This window comes from Electrophorus electricus, chromosome 4, assembly GCF_013358815.1.
Source record: "Electrophorus electricus isolate fEleEle1 chromosome 4, fEleEle1.pri, whole genome shotgun sequence".
In the NCBI taxonomy this organism is placed as follows: Eukaryota; Metazoa; Chordata; class Actinopteri; order Gymnotiformes; family Gymnotidae; genus Electrophorus; species Electrophorus electricus.
In genome coordinates, this window is record NC_049538.1 from 28,302,093 (window position 1) to 28,328,816 (window position 26,724).

At 39.3% G+C, this 26,724-nt stretch overlaps 2 protein-coding genes across 2 annotated transcripts in view; both read left to right on the forward strand.

Annotated features, from left to right (window-relative positions):
* LOC113573996 (arrestin domain-containing protein 4) overlaps window positions 1-11,483 on the forward strand; it is a 34,439-nt gene extending 22,956 nt beyond the window's left edge. Inside the window, exons 11-12 of the mRNA XM_035525704.1 lie at window positions 9,440-9,569; window positions 10,426-11,483. Of these exons, the coding sequence (XP_035381597.1) occupies window positions 9,440-9,524 (85 nt within the window). The 3' untranslated portion in view covers window positions 9,525-9,569; window positions 10,426-11,483. The remainder of the gene's footprint in view (window positions 1-9,439; window positions 9,570-10,425) is intronic.
* Window positions 11,484-21,460: 9,977 nt separating this feature from the next.
* lysmd4 (LysM, putative peptidoglycan-binding, domain containing 4) lies at window positions 21,461-26,372 on the forward strand. Its single transcript, XM_027004549.2, has 3 exons — window positions 21,461-21,547; window positions 23,017-23,364; window positions 24,849-26,372. The coding sequence occupies exons 2-3, from the start codon at window positions 23,095-23,097 to the stop codon at window positions 25,398-25,400; spliced, it is 822 nt and encodes a 273-aa protein (XP_026860350.2). The 5' UTR covers window positions 21,461-21,547; window positions 23,017-23,094; the 3' UTR covers window positions 25,401-26,372.
* Window positions 26,373-26,724: the final 352 nt, after the last annotated feature.

Sequence of the window (26,724 nt, forward strand, 5' to 3'; positions counted from 1 at the left end):
AAGGGTGAGGTCATAGGGTGTTGGGCATGCAGAGGGGCTGTGAAGGGTGAGGTCATAGGGTGTTGGGCATGCAGAGGGGCTGTGAAGGGTGAAGTCATAGGGTGTTGGGCATGCAGAGGGGCTGTGAAGGGGAAAATATAGCAGTAAAGCATGGAACATGTCAGAAGGGTTGTGAGTAAAATGTGCTTGTCTTTCAGAGTGCATCCGCACAAGTGTGGTTGATTTCTACACAGAGATCACCTCTTCTGACAGACTGAAAATGTGTAGTTCATCTGTCAACTAATATGACTTTCTGTAAAGCATCTGTGTGAATGATGTTTACTCAGCCACTCTCAGGTTCATGCAAGTTTGCTTCAAATGATCATTTATAGAAAATGCTACATGTGTGTGGTGAATAGGTCATAGGATTTGCAAATGCTTCTGTTTCCTCTCCTTAGCACTGTCAAAAAGGGTGATGCCCTGTGCTTAACCCAAAAGCTGCTAACTTTCAGGAACAGAGCAGTTCTCTGCTTTGGGGTTAAATCCTATGGGGGAGGGTGTCATTTCCTCCTCACGGTTGTCTTTCATCTTTCCAGATTGTGCCCCACCATGGCACAAAGATGTAATATGACTACCACCTACTGGTGGAAAAAGAAACCCCGGCCTTGCGGTCCCCGGTCATCCGTGCTCTCGCGAGCTTCACTCTTAATTATTCGGGATGCAGTAGTCACAGTGGGGCCCAGCGGTGGCGAGTTGGGGGGTGGGGGTGCTAAGCGCAGCCGAAGAAAAGCCACTCATTTGTTTGTTTCCACCTCTCAGGCTAAACAAAGCAGAAGGCTGATGGTGTGAGTGTGTGCATAGCACGCTCTTTATGGAACCATGCTGTGCCTTCCTCTGCCCTCTAATTACAGCAGCCAATCATGCACACTTTGCCAACTCCCTGCATGCCACAAGTGCTTGATTAAAGGATTTTTAGAAAAATCCCCAAAAAAGCATTGAGGTGTCAGTGTGGTTGTGGTTTACGTTGTGGTGCTGGCTGAGCGTCACTCTGTGGTCAGTGCAAGTTCGGGCCGTACTGAAAGCAACTTATGAAGCTCTGTTGCGATGACCCTGAGTCTAATGAGGAAGGTGTGTCCAGTCAAGCAGCTGGTTTCCGGAAGCTTCCGTGGTGGTGCCTAAAAACATGCATCCTTGGCTCTCGGCTCCGGCACCATGCCGCCAGTCACAGCATGAGAGTCTAACTCCATCTGAACACTGCAGATGACGGCACCGGTTCACCGGAGGGACTAGACCAAGGTGGTACAGTGATTCAGAGAGGCAGTGAGTACTTGGGTCATGGCTCACTTGGAGGAAACTTCTGGAAGCATGGATCAGTGAGCACCCCACTCTGCAGTTGGAGGGGCCCAACAAAACTATGCATGGCCCATGGGGCTAGAATCTTGTCAGTCCAGTGGCCCACTGGCATTCCATCACGGCAGTGGCTCGCCAACCTCCAGCCATGAACAGCAGGCCTGGCCATACATAAGCACCTATTTTACATAGCTATTTTTTCAGATCAGCATGGCAATATGCTTTAAAAAAAGAGTGCAGTGTTCGGAGCAGGGGAACATTTATTAGATCTTGGATTTGGCTGCCTGATTTGGGTATAATCCAAACTAACCAAAATCCAATAAGGAGATTTTTGGAACATTGCTTTTAGATGGGTGATTAATTGTATGTGCTTATTATTTCTCTAAGCATATGTAAACATTACAGAGCCTTCAAAACAACAGGGACTTAACCAGGTCAATTCCATCTGTTGGATGGGGTAAGATTTAAGGAAAACATGAGACTCTCTTCTTGTGGGTGTGTTGTTGAGGAAACAGGGGTCAAACCCTCATTTACATAATCAAATGCAACAAGATTCTTCATGATTGGAGATGGACTTCATAATCACATCCATAATTCATAATTTGGATTTATCTAAAATATTCCTGCCACAACATCTCTGTCTTTACTACTTCCAAAATCATTATGTTTCAGCTCTGGCAACAAACACCCATTGCCTCGTAGCAAAGGGGACTCAACAAGTGTCTTTTCATTTATCAGAAGAAATGATTGGAGCTGGGAAAAGGGTGCATGTCAGACCATGGCAATCCCATTTCATGGAAACAAAATCCACCCTACCCCCAGCCCCCCATCTTTCCGTAAAGTTGATTTGAAGTCATGGTTAAGTTCTCTCCCTTTGAGCCTGGATCGGTGCAATTTGCCACCTGGAGAGGAGGGTAAAGTTGGGGTTGTCCGCTTTTAATTGGAGGGTCACTCAGTACAGGGACACCACATCCTTTGGGCGCTCTGGCTGTCTTTGTGCTGGGCTCCAACCACAGGAAATCCCCACCTCATTAGGAAAGAAGAAAGATTAATTGACCAGTTCACTAACTTCCAGCCCCAGGACTTGATCAACTTTGTAAAGGAACTCGCCAATTAGACCTTAGCTCAGCATGATTCATTCCTTAGAAAAGTAGTAATACTTTTTATTATCATTAGTCTGGGCAACCATCTGAAGGGCTAAAGGTTTACCCCCTTCCATATTTCCAGACACAATAGAAATGTTGGTTTCAAGCCAAGTTTTTTTCACCAGAGGATGTCTGGCATTGCTCTAAATGAGGCACAGAAAGGCCCTCATGCAGGCATGCATAGGCAGACACCTGCAAAAGCAAATTGATCCAGCAAAAATCAAAGCTATAGACTGGAGTCACAGAGTGACCGTTATCAAGAGCTGCTGCTAGCACACAGCCTTTCGCTTTGACCCCAAAACCCTCTGCTATGTCCACCTTTTCTTTTCAACAAAAAGGAGGGCATAGTGTGCATGCAACATCATACTGGGGAGCTGCTCCTCAACCCAGGAGGCCTGATATATGAATTTTACACAATCTGCAGAAGATCCGAGTCCTGTATGTGCCACGGAGGATTATACATCAGACCAGACCAGACCAGGTCAGCAACACAGTAAGCCCATTACAAATTTAACAACCCAGGGTCTGTAGAAAAACCCCATGTGGTGATCTTCGCCATTTCTCAACAAAAGGCCAGACCAATTTCTACTGGTAAACTGCTAGATTGATGTGACACTTTTGGCTCCAATTAACCTTAAAAGTGAACATTCTCCTCCACCAAGCACCACCCCCACACACACACTTGCTTTTCCAATTTTTATTCCTAAATTATTTTTATATAATTATTTTTCAAAGTGGCAGGTTTTTACAGAAATAACAAAAGAAATTTATGAAGAAATGCATTTCTCCCCAAATAGACCATTCTAAAGCACATACTGCTGCAAGGTGTGAAAACACTGGAACCCATCATCAGATACATTGCACATAAAGTGCAGTATCATGGCCTATATAATGAGTCCATGTTAACTTAGCAATTCTCCAAACAGACAAACATGTGCACAAAGCAAAAAGTAATTATCTTACATTCAGTATTCTTAGCAATAAGTTGTATTATTTAAAAGTGATGCCAGTGCACTGTGATATCAGCCTCTGATCTCTGATCAGCCTCTGCCCGTTGTGTACTGTGGTTAAGAGGTCTTTGTCATTTGGTTCTTTAACCGCAGGCAAAGGGATGTCAAAGGTAGCAAGGTGTTGAGAATATGGTGCCAACACCTGTTGTTTTTCTGTGAGCTTATGTGCTCAGTAGCAGCTCAGATGCAAAAGCACACACACAAACATATGAGAGTGTGCATACACATGTACGCACACACACACACACACACACACGCGCGCGTGCACACACACACACACGTTCCTGCTTTTAGGGGAATAGAAAGCTGCATATGTCAGCTTCACTCACTTCAAGAGTCCATTCTCAGCCTATTATAGATCTACTCCAGCATGTGGTGCCTCTCCGTGTTACCCAGGGCTGGTTAGTCCTCATGGGTGAACTGGTACAATTGGTTGACATTTCTCTGGCTCCAATTAACCTTCGATTTGACTCCCAGTATACTATGTCTTCTCAGATTGTCTCTTAGAAAAAGCAGAACAGTAGAGAAGCACATGTATTAGGCAGCCTTTGTATAAATTATGACCATTTCCTTGGTTCTCCTCTGCCTTTCCAAATACTTGCTTTACACTGGACAAAAACAGTACCCTTTTCATTCAAAAACCTGAAATTTCTAAATGCTGTGAACTGTAAATATGTAAACTGTAAATGCTGGAAATGTGTGTAGAACATGTATAGAACAATTATTTAAAATCCTTCCTTAGAGCATATTCTAGGAATGACTCAAATACTGGTTCTCAGGCTTCAATTTCATAATCATGAAATGCTTTACCTTGCCATTTGACTTCCTGCCTCTTAATCAGTGCTCTAATGTTGGAATTAAACTTGCATTATTGTGGATTACAGGAAATGCGATCGTCTACTCCATGGTAGCCTACTGCCCCGCCTCTTTCCACCCTATGCTCCCATGTGCTCCCACAGTTCAATCAGCGGGCATCCACAGCACATGCCTTCATGCAAGCATTTTTTTCTCATTTCGAGCGATTCGGACCACCTGGGGCTCTCTTCCCTTCCTGCAGCTCTCTCTGCATCTCTCTCTCGTCACCCCTGTGTCTGTGAACTGCCATCTACCCTGCCTCTGCAGAACAGGTGTGCAGTGTTGAAAGACTCCTGCCGTATAGCAGGAGTGGTGGCATCGCTGGCCAGGGCAACAGTACAGTTTAGGGAGGGGCAGGGCAGGGAAATCAGAAATGAGGCTAAATATTTTGCCAGGCTTGTGATGGATAAACACAGGGGATGAAATTACACATGTAGTTTAATTAATTGATTTATTTTTAAAATGAGTGTTTCTAGGTGTAAAATCATGACTTTCTAAAAGGATAGTGAGCAATACATAGCTTAACAAAATACAAGAAATTATGAGACTTATTAAATTGTGATTAATATTTTTTTTATATTAATAATTAATATTAAGAATATTTTTATTGTTTAATTTAGCAAAACTGTCCATGAAAGAGCTATAAATACGTAAATGTAGTGCAAATTAAATGTGCAGTAAAGGTCCACATTGTTGTTGCCTTTGCCTAAAGGACAATTATATTAACATATTTCTGCATTTAATTTTCACATTTAACTCTTCACACTCTGAAATGGGATGGAATCAAATCGGGTTTGCAAAAAGAAATGAATTTCCAGGAAAAGAGCAGAGATGTATCTGTTGTAATAGACTGTCGTTTCGTAATGTCGTATGGCAGTAACCGAATGAAGACCCTGGTTAGGAGTTCGATTAATATTTCAAAGCGTGCGCTTTTCCCCAGTTCGGCCCGTCATTTAGAGTCAGGAGTGCCGAGGTCCTGTAGTGGTTACACTAAGGCACGAGTCCTGAGCAGTGAGGAGCTTCACCTTGATAGGCATGCATTATTAAAACCCCCAGGTCACTCACACACATATCCAATCAAATGCAGGAAAACGAGCTTAGTGATGCCTTTGACTCCAGTTTGAACTTGTGCCGAGAATACAAACTGTCAGAAGCTCAAAAGGTTCTCTCCTTAATGTCCGGTGTCTCGCCCCTCCATTTATTTCTCCTTTTTTGTACATTACATGCAGTTAGGGTTCCACCATCGAAGTCGGAAACATGACCTTGCAATCCATTATCCATGTTATTATTTGCCCTAACCAACATTGAGTACTGAAAGTGTAAACTTTATCCCAACACTTGCTTTTTCTTATTCAGAATTATTATTCTTAAACCTGAATCTTCAAACTTTAGCACCCCTGTAGTTTCATTTTATATCAACAAACCTATGGGTATACTGCAGACTACTGGAAACTAGTATACCCTAGGAAGTCCCATTTTACTGCTCTTGTGAAAAAGGACCATGGAGCATGACTCTTGATCTGCTGGACAAATGTTAGAGACCAGTGTTCTGTCATATGTTCTGGAGAGGACAGTGCTCCACAACCAATCAAATCACCCTTTATGTGGTTTCAAATAAAAAAAAAGCTTAACGCTATACAAATAGAAAAACAGTCAAAAATGTATTCATTGGGCAATGACAGGTCAGATGGCTATTAAAAAGTGGTTTTGCCCTCCAGATTTATCAAGTATTATGACAGTGAGCATGATTGAGCTCCAAAGTGCTGAAGAAGAAGAAGAAGAAGAAGAAGAAGAAGAAGAAGAAGAAGAAGAAGAAGAAGAAGAAGAAGAAGAAACAGAAACAGAAGAAACAGAAACAGAAACCTCGGGAAGTAGCCTGGCTAGACCGGGAGGAAACCGTCAGGAGTTTGTGTGGTGGCTTTATAGTGGGGAGAGCAAAGTTACCCAAGACAGCGATGATGGCAAACGGTATAAGTACCCCTCTGGGCCCTTATCGTCATTATTCAGTGTTCGTTCGCACCATCACCCAGTCCTGGGATCTAGGCCACCAACCTTCTGGATACTAAGAGGTATTTCTAACTTCTGGGTCACTATCACTCCCTAGACTCAAATTCACCCATATTTCCCACCCTAGGTGTGAAGTGCCCTCCCAAAAGATCTTTCATAAAAACCTTAAAATGTTCTGAAACCTTAACTTTATTTCTGTTAGTGAACTCAGTGAACCAATTTCTTCTCTGTGAAATCTGTTTCTGTAAGAAATGTTAACAGACGTTACTATTATTAAACATAATAATGAGCAAAGGTGCAATACACAGAATCCATCAGCTTCAGATATTGGCAGTTCTCAGAATGATCAGTTCTGGCATAAATCTGGTACCTGTGGTCTACCTGTCAGAGCTCTTAGTTCACACAACCTTGATGCCTGTTTTTCTCATCATAGATATTTACATGGTTTCTAGTTTCTCTCCTTATTCTAGTTCTCTTCTATATATTCTCTATTTTGTCAAGCCAGATTGCCTTCTCTGATGCATATACGTTCAAGTTTGACAGCTAGGCTCAAAACCCAGCAGTGACTACAAATAAGTTATGTTTACCCCTTGAGTGACACAGTGTCTCCTTCATCTGCCATCTGAGTTAACCGAAGACATCCATGTTTACTGATTTAACATGGACCACAAAAGAATGTAAAGTAAAGTAAAACACAATGGGTGGTCTGGAGCACATCAATGACATATGGTCTGTGCTACTGTAGACTAAAGCAAATTGCAAGCACAATGAATGTGCACATGATATTGTGTCCTGTTCTGTCCTTACGTATATTGTATTGACCTCATGTAGTCTCATAACCTGAGGCATGTTTCACACAATCACTCACACACTGAGTGTAGTGAGGTAGTTTTAAGTTCCCTTTTCAAACACTGGTTTACACAATGAAGCTGTTCAAAGCAGTCGGCATGGATGCCGTGCCCCATGGGAAGATGCAGTTCATGAGGTCAGAAGGTCATAAATTCAGTCCACAGCTCACATAAACTTTTACCCAAACACAAAAAAACCCTTAGTGACATGTTTTTTTCTTTCATGAATGAAGATTCAAAGGAGCCATACCAAACTTCTGCCCGGAACTGTTCTACTAAGCATACTGTTTAGTAAGAGCTGAGTTTTGTTTTGACCTGTTCAGTTACCACAATTATTACCACAATAGATCTCTTCTTATCACCTAAACATAGGTAGACAATTATAGACAAAGTTATGTTAAGACTGAAGCAGGAGAACTTGTAAGGCACTATATTTAATCATTGTAAAAGGCTGCTACAATAGCTCTTTCATATTAATTTAGTTCATATTATTTCCATTTAATTCCTTACTATTATTTTTAAACACTTCACCTCTCCAGGTAAATGCATAAGGGCCACATTAATTAACAACACTATTGCATGTGAAAATTAATGCTTCTGTTACAAAACAAAAGAACAATTGTGAGCAGTTTAATCCTGGCAGGTCAAAGAACAGCATTCCTTGAGTATAAATGAACCCAGTTAACTAAGATCCATGCAGGTAAATGTTGAGGCATTACCAGAAGAGGAGAGCTAAGACACAGCTCACTCCCACCAGATGGACACACCCAGCAAACAGACATGCCCAGCAGAGAGACACACCCAGCAGAGGTCTAAGCAGCAGCTACACTACTTCTAACAGAGCAGGACAGACTGCTGGCAGTCTGCACTGGCCTCTGGGAAGTATTGGGACATTCATAAAGATGAACAGAAAATAAGGAATGAAAATCCTACTACTGTTCACTATATTGTTGATTACTACACTAGATTTACAATGTGTGGAACATTATTAAAAAGCAAGAAAAAAATCTTTATTGGAAAAAAAATTAAAACAAATGTAAAAATGTGAACAAAATGTAAAGCAAGAATCATCTGAATTATTTACATTCTTTTTTTCTTTTCTAAACAGCTCATACATGACTTTTCATACACTAATTAAAATATTTATATGGATACACATGACATATTACTGCACGTTATTTGTAAGACATGTAGGAAACAAAGCTTTCACTCTCATCGAACTACAAACATAAACAAAAATATCACTGGAACTTCAGCAGTGAGCTGAAGACAGGACCAAGGACACTAAAAACGTCTGAGGAATTCAATCAAAGGTTTGCTTTTGAACAGAAAATATTTGTATTTGAATGAAGAAGATGAGCTGGGATCACCAGATAGTAGCATTATTCATGTATCCACCGACTGACCCCTTTTTGTTAGTACACCATTACAGTGGATGGTTAGATGGGTCATGGGAAGTCTCATAGAAAGTTTCTGTTTGTGAAAAATGAATTTCCTTAATGGTTAAGAAAGAAAAGTCATACGATTACTTCACAACTGCATTTCTTTGACTCATAACCACAATATCACACAGATAAACTGACATTGACCTTTCAGTTTGTCAGCGAAGAGGCCTTCATTGGGTCTGAATACATTCACAGTCATAGTGGAGCAAATTTTAATGGAGTAGGAACATTAGGAAATGTTCAGTGCCCAGGAACTGGGCACTGGACTTAATTGACACGGTCAGTCATATTGAGGATGCAAGCAACATAGAGAAATGAGGAAAGGTGCAGGAAAGACAACTTGCTAACTCATTACCACCTTTATTTTTCTCACTCACTAACTTAGGTGCTTTAAACATCATTAAACTGTATAATGTATCATTAATTTTATAGTTTATCTTAGTAATTGCTATGTGTATAGACATACTAAAATTATGGAAGTCAATCAAAATCAACATGTAAATGAGTTCATATATATTGTGGCATCTGTCATGGACTTGGGCTTATGGTGTGCATTTTGTAATTGGTTTAGCTCAGTTTATTGGTGTTTCAAATGTGTTTACTGTCGTGAAATGTTTTACATTTAGTTATATTCCCCCATCTATCCCCTTAGAGTTAATCCTGTTTTTGTTTGTTTGCTGTGTCTTTTTCTCAAGATTATGCACTGTTAACTAAAAGAGCTTTGGAGTAAAACAGCTTTCTTTCTGTAAAACAGAACAGAAAGAGCATTCTCTGATTCTCCTTCTCTGCCAACACTGCAGCAGTGTCAGAAGTGAGTTGTCGTCATCAAGCTGGAAGCGACTGAATGGTGCATCAATGAGCTTGAAGGTGGGTGATGAAGACTGAGCCCAGTGGAAAGGGATACCAAGCCTTATGTCCACTCCCTCTCAGGTGAGTTACAGTATGTCCTCTCAGACCCATGTGAGTCTAGCCAGCCAAGAATGGGGCAGCTAGGTAGAGAAAATGGTGAAGGAAACTCAGAAGCAGAGCCAAGCTGGTGCCTGCTGAAGGAGAGACAACATGCATGTGCTTACCATGCTAAAATTGATTGAGCACCTGCGCACTGGACTCTGCAAAGCTATGAGTGGTCACATTGAATAAAGGCTGGACAGCAGCTGTCACTATGGTGCAGCTGTGTTCAGTGCTGGAGGGGAACTCACTACAGGTGTTCATGGATCTGCTGTCGGAGCAGCATAACAACCTAGTGGTGTTGAAGACAGCTTTTTGGGCAGGTAGTAGCAGTATTATTAGTCAGGTGGATGCTCCGAAAGACACGGACGCAACAAAGTGAGCAGATAAGTGTACTGACAGAGGAGCCAAGCATGACAATTCGATAGGCGGACCCGGCCTTTGAGAGAGCCGTACAGGAGGAGCATTGGAAGACTTGGCAGTTGGCAGTTGGCACATGCAAGTCACTATCCTGGCCAGCCCATAAGCAGCCACAGCCAAGAGGGCAGAGCTCATCCTCAGCACAGGCACTGTGGCAAGCAGCACAGTGCTATGTGGTTTAGGAGCTCAGGGACGAGGCACTCCTGATAGAGTAGTGATGGTACAACTAGTGTGCTGGCAGGGCAAGAAGCGGAAACACTGTACCAGTCAGTGTTGAGAGCTTGAGTCAGAGAAAACACCCCTCAGTGACAACACTGCAGGTAGGAAGATCAGCTGTTGCTGTAGACTCAGGATTGAGTGCAGTGTAGGTGAAAAACAGCTCAGCGTCCTCTTAGACATTGTCTAAACTGTGTCGCAGGCCAGACGTTCTCCCTCATACTGTGGTGAACAACACACCAGGAGGCTGGGAAGTGGCAATTGTCCAACTCAAACCCGTCACAGGTGGCTGAGTCAACATGAGTACTCACTGGTGTCCCCACGGATCAGTGCATTGTTTACTTAGGCAAAATGCAGAACTTTGATGGTGTACTCGCAAACTTCAACCAGGTATTCCAAGCAATTCGGTCCACAAACCTCCGTTTGCCCCCCAAAAAGTGCAAAGGAAACAGACACAGCAAAGGGGATGCAGTGTGACAGTGGACCATGCCACAGAACATTGGTGATCTGCAGAGCTTCTTGAGTTTGGCTTTATACTACTGGCAAGACAGGTCTGAGAGTATTGTTGCATACTGCAGCCAGCGTTTGTGCAAGCCAGAACACAACTACTGTGTGATGAGGAGGGACCTGTTGGCCGTGGTGGGGCTACAACCTCCATAGTGTTCCTTTCATCCTGCATGCCGAATACGCTTTGCTTTGTTTGGCTCATGTAGTTCACAGAATCTGAGGATCAGGTAGCAAGGTGGATCGTGGCACTGCGGGAATGCCACTTCACCATCAGACACTGTGCTGGGCACCTACACGGTAATGGTGATGCCCTGTCTTGCTGCGCGTGCACCACTTAAGCGTGCCAGTGCTCCCTCAAGGAGAGAGGCGTGCTGCTGCTGTCGTCGCCCCAGGGACTCCCGGCTCACTGCTGTGAGCTGAATTCACTACGCCCAGGAGGAGGATGTAGAGCTCTCTTGGGGACATGAATATCTCAAAGTGGGGCAAAAACAGAGTTTGATGGACATGACGCCACACAGACCCACTGCTATGGTACTTTGCATAGGCTGGACAGTCTCTGGATGCACGTCAGGCTGCTGTTGTATGTGTGGGAAGAACTGGTGCCGGTGCAATGTTATGGCAGCTGTTAGTGCCGTGAAGCCTGAGGAGGACTGTGCTGGGCACGGTGCATGTGCCAGCTGCCATAGACCAGGAGGTGCCTGCTGAGTAGCAGGCACTCTGTGGCACTGGAGCTGGCCAAGACGATGAACTAGATGAGCCTTTGGCTAAAGAGAGTCCATAGTGTGAGTTGCATGCCCCCATGTTCCTTAGGAACTTCATAAGGGCTGCCTGAGTCACTAGTACTGCCTTTCTGGATGCAGTGCACCTCTCCTTTCATTTAGTATGTATGTACTGTATTCTTATGTAGTATTTGATTTGTGTGTGTGTGTGTGTGTGTGTGTGTGTGTGTGTGTGTGTGTGTGTGTGTGTGTATGTGTGTGTGTGTAGGTGTGTTTGTGTGTGTGCTTGTGTGTGCGTTTGTGTGTGCGTGTGTGCATTCACATTTTGTACTTGGTTTAGTGCAGTTGTGTCACCGGTTTCTTGGTGTTGGAAATATTACCGTCATTGTGAAATTTATTACATTTGGTTATGTTCCCCCATTTTCCCCCAATACAGTTAATTCCCATTCTGTTTGTTTGCTATGAGTGAATCTGTCTCAGGACTACTCACTGTTGAATAAAATTCAGGCTGCTAAATAAAAGATGTTATCTTTGAGCAAAAATGGGTTCTCTGATTTTTATTCTCTCCACCAACAATACAATATTATAATTTCTTCAACTATAAATATGCAATTCTTATGCCAAAGGTTTGTGGCTCATGCAAATCACTTTTCTTTTTGTGTGCTCTTACTATTGCAGTTGAGGTTTGCCTTGATGCTCATTCCAAACAAACCCAAAATGTGCCTTTTAAATAAACTGGTCAATTAGCTAAATGCGTGCATGTGCAGAATTTTGTTGATGACTTGTATATGTGACCAGACATTGTTCGAGAAAGGTAATCCAATCTACATTGGCTTCTTATGGGAAAATTCACAACTGGACGGGTTTAGATGGTATTTTTTCATGAAGTGGTGTTCTATTACAAATCGCTAAAGTCATATGTAAATGACAAAATGCAGTATTACCATGTGCCAATTAAATATGCCACCAATAAACATTTATGAATGAGGAAAAATGTTACCAAGGAATAATTTGCTGTTATCATGAATCAACAAGTACAGTACCAGAGAATAATTATGTACTATGTACTCCAGTACATTGGATTTGAAAGGGAACAGTGCCTATGAAGTTAAAAGTCCTGAAAAGGGTCTTTACATTGTCTATACTAAGTAAACTATAGCAATTATAGCTCTTTAATAGAGCATCACACCTCTCTGGGGGACCATAATTAATTAGATAAATTAATATATTGCTAAATTATGTTTAGTACAATTAGCAAATCCTTTGTAATCAGAAACTGCCTGGAGTGTACATTACATGATTCCCACATTACATGATTCTCCACCATTATTAAATTATTAGAGAACATACAAATTTAATGATTCTGTGTCATTCAAAAGTCTCATCCACATTTCTCAATTCCATCTTCAGTTATACAGAGTATCTGGACCGAGCTCCCTTTCCCTGCATTGGATGGGTTTTGTCTACCTCTGTACAACCTGCTTTATATTTAGCACTGCATTGTTATATTATAGAAAATCAAGCAGACTGATATTAAAAAATATTCTCAGCACACTGATCTTGTGGAGATAAAAGTTGGCTTCCCAAACATATCTAACAACTGTATTAAATCACTGGTTTGCCACCGTAGCAGTGAGCTCACTAGATTTACTCTGCTTGTCACTCTCTGATATATTACTACTGAAGATGGCCAAAACCCACAGGGATTCCATCCACTCAATTCCACAGTTAAACCTCATCTTTGCAAATGTCCAGATGTCTTTGCAAAGCTCAACATAACTGCAATTAAGATTTTAAAAGGAACGTTCACTGACTAATATGGGGCCAATTATGTTTGCAATTCATTACTTGAGCTAAAACATTCACAATCAGTGCTACTTGCATGTCCTTTAATTTGTACTTTGTATTATGCTGTCATTTGAGTTTCTTTTTCCTAAAACCATATGTGGCTCCAGTATTAGTGCCAAAGCAAATCCCATGGAGACTGAATATTTCAGAAGGAACATTTAATTCAGGCCATGGATTTTGTAATCTGAAAAAAAGCTCTTTGGCAATAGGCTATAGAAGCGAAAGAGGTCCCTACAGAAAAGTGAGCAAAGGAGCTGTAGGCTTGTCGCAGATTAAAAGTCTAACCTTAGTGCAACAGCATCCCAGTCCACCCAGCACAATACCGCACACAACATTAACTCGGGAACTTAATGTTCATGACATCATTTTTGTATGCAGAGCAGGTCATTGCATATTTTAATAACAGACAGGCTGGGGGATCATGGAAAACATCAACTCTGCTCTTTCAGTTGTCATCCATGTTTAATTCCCTTCTCCCTTGGGTTACCAAAGCATCACACTCATTATTATTTTATTTTGAGGCTTTTTACTAGACTTTGTTGTAGCAAAATGAAATAGTAAGAGTCTTAAAATCTGGAAATAAGGAATATGGATATGGAACTGAAATGAGATGACTCCCCAAGGAACTGCAAAAATTGGAAGGACCCGAAAACTAAGCAGCATCACCTGTGATCTCGGACCTCTTCACGAGTTGTTTATTGCTGATGCTGTTTGGGAAGAGGGCAGATTAAGCAGAGAGCTAATTTGTGCATCAGCCTGTATACAACGAACATAGATCTACACATGCATTTGCTCTGTGTCAAAGAAAAAAATGGTTAAAATAATTTTCAACTATCAAATGCTAAAATGTCATTTCAAATTTAGGCAAAATCATAATTAGCAATAATGGATTGTAACCTTAAGTTCGGAGATTTACTTAAATACACTAAAATGCATTCATATTACTAGCTGAAGGATACTGCTTGCTCTGTAATGTACCAGATGCCCAAAAGTTAAATAGTGGATCCAAAAAATAGAGCATCACAAGAAAATTTCAAAATGTCAATTAGTTAACATCCTAACATGCCTACAAACTCTGAATCAGGCACAATGTCACCCTATACCTTTATTCTCCTTTGAGAAACAAACAGCAGCATACACGGGGAAAAAAAAATGGGGAAAATAATAAAGCCATTCCAAAAAAAAAAAAAGAAAAGAAAAGAAAAAGAATTTGCCCAAAAAAGTACAAAAAATGCATATCCTTCCTGTAACTCCCTGAATACTTTCCACACGGAGCACAATCTGCAGCTCATGTTGCTGCTGTGTACTGCACTGCATCACTCCAAACATCCTCGGTTCAGCGAGCCGTCGGGGTGAGGTTGCAGAGAGCCGCTAAACCCACAACGCCCGCACGGCAGGTCAATATCAATCAGCCTGATATCAGCTGACGCACTGGTGATGGTGGTGACAGAGCAAGGTTGTGTGTCACCCAGTGCTCTAGGCTACCACGGAGTCCAGCACTGCCAATACTGTGCCCTCCTGGGCCTTGGAGACCACCCAAATAGAATTGTAAGCAGGCTGTAAGACTGTAACGGTCTTAGCCAATGCCTCATGGCAGCTTTTCTGCCCTCGGTGGATTGCTTACCCATGGCCCTGCAGTTCAATGGCACATAGCTCGTGCTACCTGCAACCCTGCCTCTCACCACTGTCCATAAGAGTCCAAACTCTGAGAAGATGAAGAGTGCTAAAACAGCTGGATACTCATCCAGCATTCCCATTCTAATCTATGGCCTTCAGCACAGTTACCATGTCAACACCATTGTCCTTGAAGAGTAAAGTACATTAGCCCTTACAATATATATAATAAAGATGCCTTGTGTATTTACAGCAGGGGACTTGTTGCTTCTTGATGCTGTATGGTTTAAGAACAATAGTTGTTTAAATCATGTTAATGACCAGTTCATCATATTAACAATATATGACATGTGTCAAAATTTATGTTTATTCCTTACATCAGTTTTCATAGAATCAAAGGTTCTTCACAGTCACTAAGCAATATGCAACTATTTCAGTGCTGGAGGAAAGCAAGCTTTCTTTGATGCATTTGTCATAATATAGTCCATTCTACCAATTTATTTCCAAATGATTCAAACCCAAAAGACAACACATTCATTGGTTCGGAAGAATTTATCACCAAGGTCAAGCCCTTGTCCAACATGAAGTTCATACGTGACAATGTTTAGTGTGTTGTACAGGCTTTAATCTTCCTGTGGATATCTTGAGATGAATCGTCCACCAAGGCCTCCTTGGAGTTATGAATCACGTTCACCTGAGTAGCTGACGTTTAATCAATAAACTCCTGACCTGGTGCCGTGACCCAGAGCCACCAGGATTAATTTTGTTTTCCCCACACTGACTCCCACAGACCTCCTGTGGACATAACGACTGGGCTGAAGTTGATGGGCAAATCACTCGTGCTGTCTAACATGTGGACACAAATACAGAGTATAAACAAAAATGTCTCTGGTCCCACATCCTTATCCTTCACAAATGGAACACATTTCTTTAAATGTTTGGTAAAATATTTGACTTATTGAGAATTCTTAAGTTTATTGAAAATCTTTAGAATTGATGGCTGTTTAAAGGTTGTTAGCCTATGCCAGCATTTGTTATGTCAAATGTAATTCTTACTAAACAAATGCAATAGATATTTGACAATGTTATTTATAGCTGAATATGTTTTCCCCATTCATAAAGCATAACGCACTATTTGAAATTACTTTTTCATTGACATCTCTAGCACACTAAGGGCTTCTGAAGGTCTCAAAGACAATGAAAGGACTATACTGCCATCTAGAGTTTGTTCCAGATATACTTTTACTGATATCCAGAATTTGTTTTTCAGATCCAAAAAACAAATCACTAGTAACATTAAAATATACACAAGATATTAGAATACATCTACAATCTTGTATTTGTAAAAATTTAAATAATAAGATCTTGCTATTATTCTTGCAGGGTATTTGGAAGAAAGGCAGACATGAAGTGACTGAAAATCTTATTCAATTAGTCTCAATGTTTTGCAAATATGTGTTTTACATTAAGACGGAATTCAGACATTTCATAAGTGTACCATTTAAACACACAAGAGTCTGAAGCTATTGGGGCAAAATGTACATGTTATTGTATTCTTCATAATGTACATGCTATTGTATTCCTCATAATGTTCATGTTATTGTGTTCTTCATAATGTACATTTTATAGTATTCTTCATAATGTTCATGTTATTGTGTTCTTCATAATATACATTTTATAGTATTCTTCATAATGTTCATGTTATTGTGTTCTTCATAATATACATTTTATAGTATTCTTCATAATGTTCATGTTATTGTGTTCTTCATAATGTACATTTTATAGTATTCTTCATAATGTTCATGTTATTGTGTTCTTCATAATGTTCATGTTATTGTGTTCTTCATAATGTACATTTTATAGTATTCTTCATAATGTTCATGTTATTGTGTTCTTCATAATGTTCATGTTATAGTATTCTTCATAATGTTCATGTTATTGTGTTCTTCATAATGTTCATGTTATTGTGTTCTTCATAATGTTCATGTTATTGTGTTCTTCATAATGTACATTTTATAGTATTCTTCATAATGTTCATGTTATTGTGTTCTTCATAATGTTCATGTTAGAGTATTCTTCATAATGTTCATGTTATTGTGTTCTTCATAATGTTCATGTTATTGTGTTCTTCATAATGTTCATGTTATAGTGTTCTTCATAATGTTCATGTTATTGTGTTCTTCATAATGTTCATGTTATTGTGTTCTTCATAATGTTCATGTTATAGTATTCTTCATAATGTTCATGTTATAGTATTCTTCATAATGTTCATGTTATAGTGTTCTTCATAATGTTCATGTTATTGTGTTCTTCATAATGTTCATGTTAGAGTATTCTTCATAATGTTCATGTTATTGTGTTCTTCATAATGTTCATGTTATAGTGTTCTTCATAATGTTCATGTTATTGTGTTCTTCATAATGTTCATGTTATAGTATTCTTCATAATGTTCATGTTATAGTATTCTTCATAATGTTCATGTTATAGTGTTCTTCATAATGTTCATGTTATTGTGTTCTTCATAATGTTCATGTTATTGTGTTCTTCATAATGTTCATGTTATAGTATTCTTCATAATGTTCATGTTATTGTGTTCTTCATAATGTTCATGTTATTGTGTTCTTCATAATGTTCATGTTATTGTGTTCTTCATAATGTTCATGTTATAGTATTCTTCATAATGTTCATGTTATTGTGTTCTTCATAATGTTCATGTTATTGTGTTCTTCATAATGTTCATGTTATTGTGTTCTTCATAATGTTCATGTTATAGTATTCTTCATAATGTTCATGTTATAGTATTCTTCATAATGTTCATGTTATAGTGTTCTTCATAATGTTCATGTTATTGTGTTCTTCATAATGTTCATGTTAGAGTATTCTTCATAATGTTCATGTTATTGTGTTCTTCATAATGTTCATGTTATAGTGTTCTTCATAATGTTCATGTTATTGTGTTCTTCATAATGTTCATGTTATTGTGTTCTTCATAATGTTCATGTTATAGTATTCTTCATAATGTTCATGTTATAGTGTTCTTCATAATGTTCATGTTATAGTGTTCTTCATAATGTTCATGTTATTGTGTTCTTCATAATGTTCATGTTATTGTGTTCTTCATAATGTTCATGTTATTGTGTTCTTCATAATGTTCATGTTATAGTATTCTTCCACCCCCACCTTTCCCCTTACACTTGGACAAGCTGTTCAGTGGCCCTGAAACATGACACTTTATGCCACCTCACTGCTCCAATCGCAGAGCTGCAGTCTGCTACAGAATATGATGTAAATTATATGCTACGCTGCTGCTACATACATTCACATTTGTTATTTTCTTTTAAGTAGGCTTTTAACCAGGGCAAGGTTGAACTAAGGCAAAGACATCTATGCATCTAGTTAGAGATGAAACATTGGCACAAAGACTGATATATATCATACCAAGAACTCAAACATTCCTGAGGAAACATACCTAAGTACATATATTTATTCAGGATACAGAAAAGTGGATTGAAATGCAAATGAACTGCACTATTAAAAAGGCAAATGAATTGAAATTTTTTTTGATAGATCTGTCACAGATGGTCATCTTAAGGTTAGACCAGAGCAGAAGGCTTGAGCTCTGAGTACAGAGGAAAGAAAGACAGTAAAATATGCAGGACATCAATTAGCTCAGTCTAAAGACAGCCTACCATTAACACAGATGTACTTACAGCATATGTTAAGTATGTGCATGAAGACACACAGGTGTCAGAATGTCAAGCAGAACTGGTGACAGTGTGCTTTATTTGTACAGAAGTATGGATCTATATGCTCTATGGATGGGAACAACATAGAAAATGATGGATTTTTCAGGGCATGAAATCAGAGCCTAGCAATGACCCAGATGACATCTTATATGCTCAGTATGTCATGCCATCTGTGTAATATGCCACTGAGAATGCACATATGCCCATTTTCAGGAAAAAAAAATGAGTAGCAAAGTTTAGCTCTGGTGACTGAATGGCAGATACAGTTTGTACTTCATTCAGGATTTCAGAGAATTATTTGTATAAACTCGTTTAATGGCTGGAAGCCTTTACTTGTATGCCAGACTCATGTGAGTGAAAGTTTTTTTTCCCCTTTTTTTCCCCCTTATCCACTCTCAGTCTTCTAATATATAATTTTTTAGTGGTCTTCACAAGAAAATATCTTTTTAACAGTAGTTTTGCTATTAGGTAAATCTATGTCGTTTTTTTTACATAAGGTATGAAAATATTGTACTTGAATTACAATATTTTGTCATTTTAAATGACTAACCATAGATTTGCAGCGATATTGAATAAGTTGCATATAGACTACATGGCTTCAAAAATTATCATTAGACTATTGTGGATTTTAAAGACATTTTGACACGAACTACATTTGCATGCCACAAATGGCCACAGCTCTCTATATTCATCAAAAGTATAAAACAAATGTTGGGTGACTTTGGTTAAATTCCATTTATAACAGAAAAGCTTTAATCTGCTTCTGTGTCTCAGTTACATTTTTCTTCCTGTGGTCCCCTTAATTGCACAGTGTTGTTTCATCACAGACATTGTTGAGCTCAGTCTTGTACTGTCAGCTCCTGTTTAAACATGCTAAATGTGCCCTTGTAAATGAACCAGTAACAGCTTTATCTTCTTTTCTTGTCTACCGTTACTGTGATGACAATTATACTCCCACAGCAACCTTTCTTGTCAAATATGTAAGTTGTCAATGTTAAGCAATAATACAGATGGTTATGTAATAATAAAGATGTATATAATATAAATGTGGTGGCTGTGATCATTCATTTGCCTTACAGACATTCAGGTTACATAAATTGCTGAGGTTATAAATATAATGAAGTTCACAATAGGCAGTACAAAAAGTAATCCTTTATCTATGAGAAATCATTCTTTGTTTCTTTGATCTCTTAAGATACTCAGCTTCCATTTCGGATTTGGTTTGCGTAAAAAAAGGTTGCGTTCCACTCAATCCTCCTGCGCAGAGAGAAAACCGGACTGACCCTAGGGTGTTCTAGCCCGCAAACACTTTGACCTACACCTGACTCAGTGCTGCACCCCTGGCCATCTCACAGCCAGAGTGCATACATGGTTAGACAGAAGCCAAGCACAGAGGGGTGTGGTGCGCATCCCGCAACTGGATCCATCAGCAGCCGCCATGGATAGGCCCAGGCAGACCCGCCTCCCCCTCTGTAGATGAAGAGGCCTGCTCACTCACTTGTGTTTTACAGAGACAGACTGATACAACCTGATGAGTCTCCACAAGCATTTCCTCTACGTCAGCTCATTTGTCACTGCCCTGACATTGGAATGAACCCTATGAACGCCTGGATCGTGAGAGAACTTAAAATCCACACTGCGCACTGAAGAGTTCTGTCTAAAATTATCAAAAAGATTAAAAGAACTGCAAGTGTCAAAAAGAGGCTTGGCCCATATACGTGTTTTTTTTTTTTTTTTAATCCCAAACCATTACCGTAAATCAGTTATTTCATTTTTTGAAAAATGGTTCCACCTAGATGTCAAACTGAAAGCTACACACTGCTCAACAAGCAGGTTTGATTTAGGGTGAACACAATTCTAGTTATGGACTGAAAATTATTTTTAATGACATGAGTAAAAACAATGAGTAGAGGTAAAGTAGACTAAACCTGTTCTGGCAAGTAAAACAATCCCACTCAGTCAAGACAAGCTTGTATATTTGATCATTTTCTAAACATATGCTAAGGACAAGTAAATAAAGCAGCTGCATTTGTGCAGCCATTAAGAAACAATGTTGGTTGTTGGTACCTGTTTCGAACGGAAAGTGAATGAATGAATGAATGAATGAATGAATGAATGAATGAACACGTCAGCACTTTACAGATGTGAAAAAAAAGATAATTTAAAAAAATGAATGTTTATTAATAATCGCAAAACTGAGTTTTCGGCTAATTAAATAAATAGTCTTCTCAATCCCTTAAAGTAGACCTAACTCGTTTATTCTTCTCAATAGCCAGCGCATTAATAAATTATAAAAAAAAAAAAAAAAAAAAAAAAAAAAAAAACACATTCATACTGTTGACTACAATATTTTGGATTTCAGTTCTATAATGGTATATTCTGAAAAATATAAACGGGAACGGTTTTTCAAACAGTGAGAACTTTCTGGACCTACCCTAGCCTTTAAAAGGTCAGTTTTATTTCTTGTCACGTCGGTCGGAGTCTTTTGTCGTTTCAACCAAACTTAACAGCGGGGTTTAACATAAATAGACGTGCAATGTAGGGTAGTGTTTCAGAATTAGCGGTTTCAAAGTGCAAAGTTCGCCTGACAAAAACGCTTCAATAATACCAAGAACTACATAAATCTGGAATTGGTCTTAATACGGCGCACAGATCAAATTATCTCCAGAAACTATGATTTGGAGATCAGTGATACTGGATTGCACGTAGTGGGACCGTAATACTCGAGAGAGGCGTGGCGATCTTTCTTCAACCACGCAATTGGCTTTAATGTCTGTCAGTCTGACCGCTGCTGGTGTGATAGCCAGCATGTTCGTATGTGACAAAAACTTTCTATGATGAAACTTGTAGTTATTTTTGTCACACTATGTTGCTGTTTTAAAATTGAAAGGTGAGTATTATTCATATAATTTGACCATTCTCTTTCCACGAGGCGAAAATTTTGTCACTTTTTAAAAACTAGGTTTCCTAAAATATAGGAATCGTAGAGTGTAGAGACTGCATGCGGTGTTTCAAAATCAAATGCTTTTCACTGATTTACAGCTACTCAACGGGAATAACCTTGGAGAAACTTTTCAGACTAGGTCAATATAACATAACAGCGCCGAAACGTACACTACGTGTTTCCCTTTTTGTCGCAGAATATTGGCACTGAAATAAACGTCACCATTAATTCGTTAAGCCATTCCTGTATATCTGTTTTTCTCTCAGCATTTAAGTTACCTTGCGCAACGCTTTTAGTCACCTATGAAATATACTTTCTGTAAATGTATTTAGAGCTGTCTTATTTTTATAGCACTACAATACGCTATTTTAAATTATTTTTTAAAGTATTTTTATAGATAACTATAAAACTAGGGACCAATAATAATAATAAAAACAAAAACAAAAAAATGTTATATGAAAAATATAAAAATATGAGAAATATATTCTTTATGTTTCTTTTCTTTGTTATAATTCTGTTTCTAAGTCCTAGGAATGTAACAAGCACAACTTGTGCAATGTTCCAATACTTATCAAACACTGGCCTCAGTGTATGAGAGGTGCTGAATAAATAAACTTGCCTTGCCGTGTTTCCTAGTTGTTGTTCCTCTCCTTGATTAAATCCTCTAGTCTTTGTTTTAACCTTTAACTTTTGTAGCGACCATGCCGATGTGCTCAGTCCTCCTGTAGTGTGTAGTTGCAACATGATCATACTTGATCAAGTAGTCTTCAGAAGACGAATATTAAATGCAGTAATTTATTTGTGCTTAGTGTGCTGCTGAAAATAAGTCATTTGACTCCGGGGGGGAGATGGGCAAAGTGGGTCATATTAATATTTGACCTCACTGCTCATTTTGGGGACAAATTGTGGAAAGCTTTCCTTATCAGTATTGGACAGTGTAGAATTGCGAATGTCTGTCTGCCAAAGGCCCTCTAGGGAGTGTTATATCCAGTCTGTTTCAAAGGCCTTGCTACCCATTGCTAGTAAATACATGATGCACCAGGGGCTTTGTGACAAATTCTAGCACCCAACTGTAACAGTTTATGGCTGCTGTGAATGAAATTATCCATGTTTATTTCATGATTTGTGAAAATGGAGACCCAGAGCACAGTATAGAAAATTGACAAATTTTGATAAAGCTGCTGACTGCTGTAAACCTGTAGCAGTACTGCTGAGCTTAGATTACTCTCTTTGCAACATTAGTCTTGGCCAGATTTGAGTCCATCCTTCCAAGTGCTAGGGCCAAGAACCTAAGAACTCAGTTACCATACTCGGACCAAGAGCATAATTTTATTACAATATGTATTATACAAATATTGTTTATAAATATACTGGTTGCCTTGACTCAAATTGTCATTCTGATTTATGCCATTCAGGTGCCTCCTTAGAACAGAATCCATGGCTTTTAGATTTGCATTGATATAAAATGTGCAAATCTGGTCCCAACTGAAGAGATGCGGCGTGGGGAAGTGTCCCCTCAAGCTTTTCAGGCTCCTGTGGACGTGCACGCCAGTGCCGACGGACAGGTGTATACATTCTGTGGCAGACAGGAAGAACTGGCTGTGTCCTCTGAGGACGAGGAGCTCAACATCATGGAACTCCGTCCACGGAACCAAGAATCCTCCTCCCAGGAGAGAACCAGGGTGGGAGAGCTGTTGCTGCTTGAGACACCCATCTCACAGGAGGACAGTCTCAACAAACTTGCCCTACAGTATGGGTGCCAGGTACCTTAGTAACATTCAGGGCATTTTTGGGTATTGGTTTATACTTGGAACACTGTGTGCACAGTTATTAGGCAAGTTGTGTTTTTGAGGATTCATTTTATTATTGAACAGCTACAGTACTCTCAATCGATCCAAAATGCTAATAAACCTCAAAATTGAATATATAAGAAAGTAAAAGTGAGGTTTTGGCTTTCTTAGGAATATCTTTGTACGCATAACTACCGGGCAACTATTAGTGTGCAGAATTATGCAACTAAATGAAAAACAAGTTTTCCCCCAGTGCACTTGTTTTTCATCTGTTAAAGTGAGAATAACAAAAACCAGCCAACCAATTTACAAATAAACATTTCTGACATTTAATAAGCTTTCCATTCATGGAGTCTGTTAGTTTTTTAATCTGTTGATCAACTTTTTGTGCCTCAGCAACCACAGCGTCCCAGACACTGTTCAGAAGGCTCTATTATGTTCATTCACTGCAAATCTCCCATTTAAGAATGGCCCACAACTTCTCAATAGGGTTTAAGGTCAGGTGGTCTTTTTGAAAGATGCAGACGTTTTTCCTGTACCACTGCTTGAAGAAAGTGTCTTCTAAAAACTGGCAGTAGGTTTGGGAGTTTTGAGTCCATCTTAAACCTGAAAAAGAATTGAGGATCTTTAATAATACCAGCCCATAGCAGTACCCCACCTCCACCTTGCTGGGGTCCGAGTCGAAGTGGAGCTCTGTGCCCGTTACTGATCCAGCCACGGGCCCATCCATCAAGTCCGTCAAGAGTCACTCTCGTCTCATCAGTCCATAAAACCTTTGAAAATCTGTCTTTAGATATCTCTTGGCCCAGTCTTGATCCTTCACCTTTTGTGTCTTGTTCAGTGGTGGTCAGATTTCAGCCTCCCTTACCTTGGCCATGTCTCTGAGTACTGAACACCTTGTACTTCTGGGTACTCCAGGTAGGTTGCAGTTCTGGAATATGACAGCACTGGAGGATAATGGGTTCCTGGTCACTTCATATTTGAATCTTCTAAAAAATGTCTGGCAGTTAATTTGCATCTTTCTTTTTTTTTTTTCTCAACACGTTTCTTAAAAATAGTTAAAAAATCGTTTGATGGTTCTGTGATCACACCCCAATATTTTTAAGAGTTTTGCATCTCTCTGAAAGACCTGTTACAATTTTAGACTTTTCAGAGTCAGTTAAATCTGTTTTGGCCTATTTTGCCTGAGGAAAAGAAGCTTCCTAATAATTATGCACACCTTGATATAGGGTGTTGATCTTCTTAGGCCACACCCTCCCTCATTGCACAAATGCACATCACCTGATATGCTTACATCCAATAAGCATTAAAATGTATACAGCTTGGAGCTGGAAAATATGCATACAATTGGTGATACAGTCAAAATGCTCTTGCCTAATAATTGTACACACAGTGTAAGTGGTACAAAATGACCATGAGGTATCATAAAGAGTGAAATATTTTTATTCTGCATTAAGGTGGCTGACATCAAGAGAGTAAACAACCTGATCAAAGACCAGGACCTTTATGCACTTAAATCCATCAAAATCCCAGTGAAGAAACATGGCCTGTTGACTGAGTCTGTGGCCGAGCTGAAGGGTCCCCAGCAGTGTGCTCTGTCCAGTCAACCGCTGCCTGCTGCCCCTCTGTTGGATGCCACTGGGGCTGGTCCCTCCACCAGGCTTCAGGTCCAGGAGTACACAGACTTCTTTAGGGAAATGGACAGTGACATTGAGCACCTGATCCAAAGTACAGAGGCTCAGGAGGAGGTGTACGCAGGTGGCTCTGATGGAGCTTGGCAGTGGGGCTCCAGAGGTCAGCGTCTGAGTAGCTATGGCGCCGACTGGGGCATCCACTGGTGCAATGCAGTGATAGCGATGTTGCTCATTGGTGTTGTCTTGCCAATTTTCTACGTGGTGTACTTTAAAAGTAAAGAGAATGGGGAGTCTTCAGCAGATGATGATACGGTGAACACCACTTTAGCTACCTCAAATAATTCAGGGGCAAGTCCCAGGACAGAGTATAATTAGGAACCACATCCACAAACCAAACACAAATAAGCACAAGACAGTGTTAGGGGGAGTCGTATAATTTGACTGCTTCATAGACTGACAGTGTTTAACAGTTCAGAAAACCATGCCAGTGGTCAAAGAATTTCAGGAATGCTTTAGTTAATTTATCCAGTACACAATTTCTTAATTAAATAAATGTTAACTTGCATTGTTTAAAAACAATTGCCCAGAGATAATAGTATTACAAATATTAAACAAGAGTCCGAACAGGACTGTTGGCATTATGGAAATGAGATAATACTAATCTCTCCCCAACATATTTCATTTACTATTGCCAAGTTAGTGTTTTGGGGTAAAATATGACTTTAGATGCACAGATTGTTATTTTGATGAGTAAACAGTGAAACTTAGAAACAGAGTAACAGAGAAAATTAAACAGTATTGAATATAGGAATCAAACACTTTTCAAGTAAAAAAGTATTTTTAATAATGCCAAAGAATAATAATTCATGAGTCATGAATAGTAGTCAGTGTACAGAACTGAGTTACCACTGGAGGTGTGGCAGGTCAGTCATGTTATGCCTGAATAGACTATGCATGCGCACACATACACACCAGTATACATTAATTTAATTTACAGTTTCTAAAAATCTTTGAAAAAGTTTTTATTTGTACAAAAAATGCTCTTGACTAGATCTTCAGTGGTCTTTATTTTGGTTTATTGCTAACGAAATGGACATTGACACAATTAGAATAATAGAACTGCTCCCTTTCTTTAAATGAATGGGATGAATTTTGGTTAACACTTTTTGGGGGAAAATAGTGTTTTTTTTCAGTGTATTGTCTGAAAATCTAAAACCAGTGGTGCTACATGTATTCTTTGTGCATTGCCATATAAAGTGCAAAAATTATCTTGAAGTGAATGAAATCAAAAGTATAATGCCATACTTTACTACCACAAAATAAATAGATGCTAAAAATAAATCGTAAGCATTTTCAAGCAATATCTATGAAATCTGTTGAAATTTTAAAACATTCTTGGTAATTTAGCCAGTAACGTTCAGTATGTTTTAATAAATTGAGATTAAGTATTCAGTTTTACCAGCCTATATTAACAGACTCGTGTTTTACAGAGACTGAAGGCAATACTGAAATTGCTTGTTCAATTAAAAGACAACTTGCACAATTTGGCAGTTGTGTTGAAACAATCAGTGAGTGGGGACTGTGTTAGAAACCCAGGATGGAAAATATTTCAAATAGCAACCAAGGGACCTGAGTATATCAGAACAACACAAGGATTCAATTTTCAGTCTGTCACCTAATAATTATAAATAAATTACAT

Coding starts and splice junctions, on each gene's coding strand:
- lysmd4 (XM_027004549.2), top strand. CDS start 23,095: ATGCGGCGTGGGGAAGTGTCCCCTCAAGCTTTTCAGGCTCCTGTGGAC. Junction 23,365..24,848: donor CCCTACAGTATGGGTGCCAG/GTACCTTAGTAA, acceptor TTCTGCATTAAG/GTGGCTGACATCAAGAGAGT.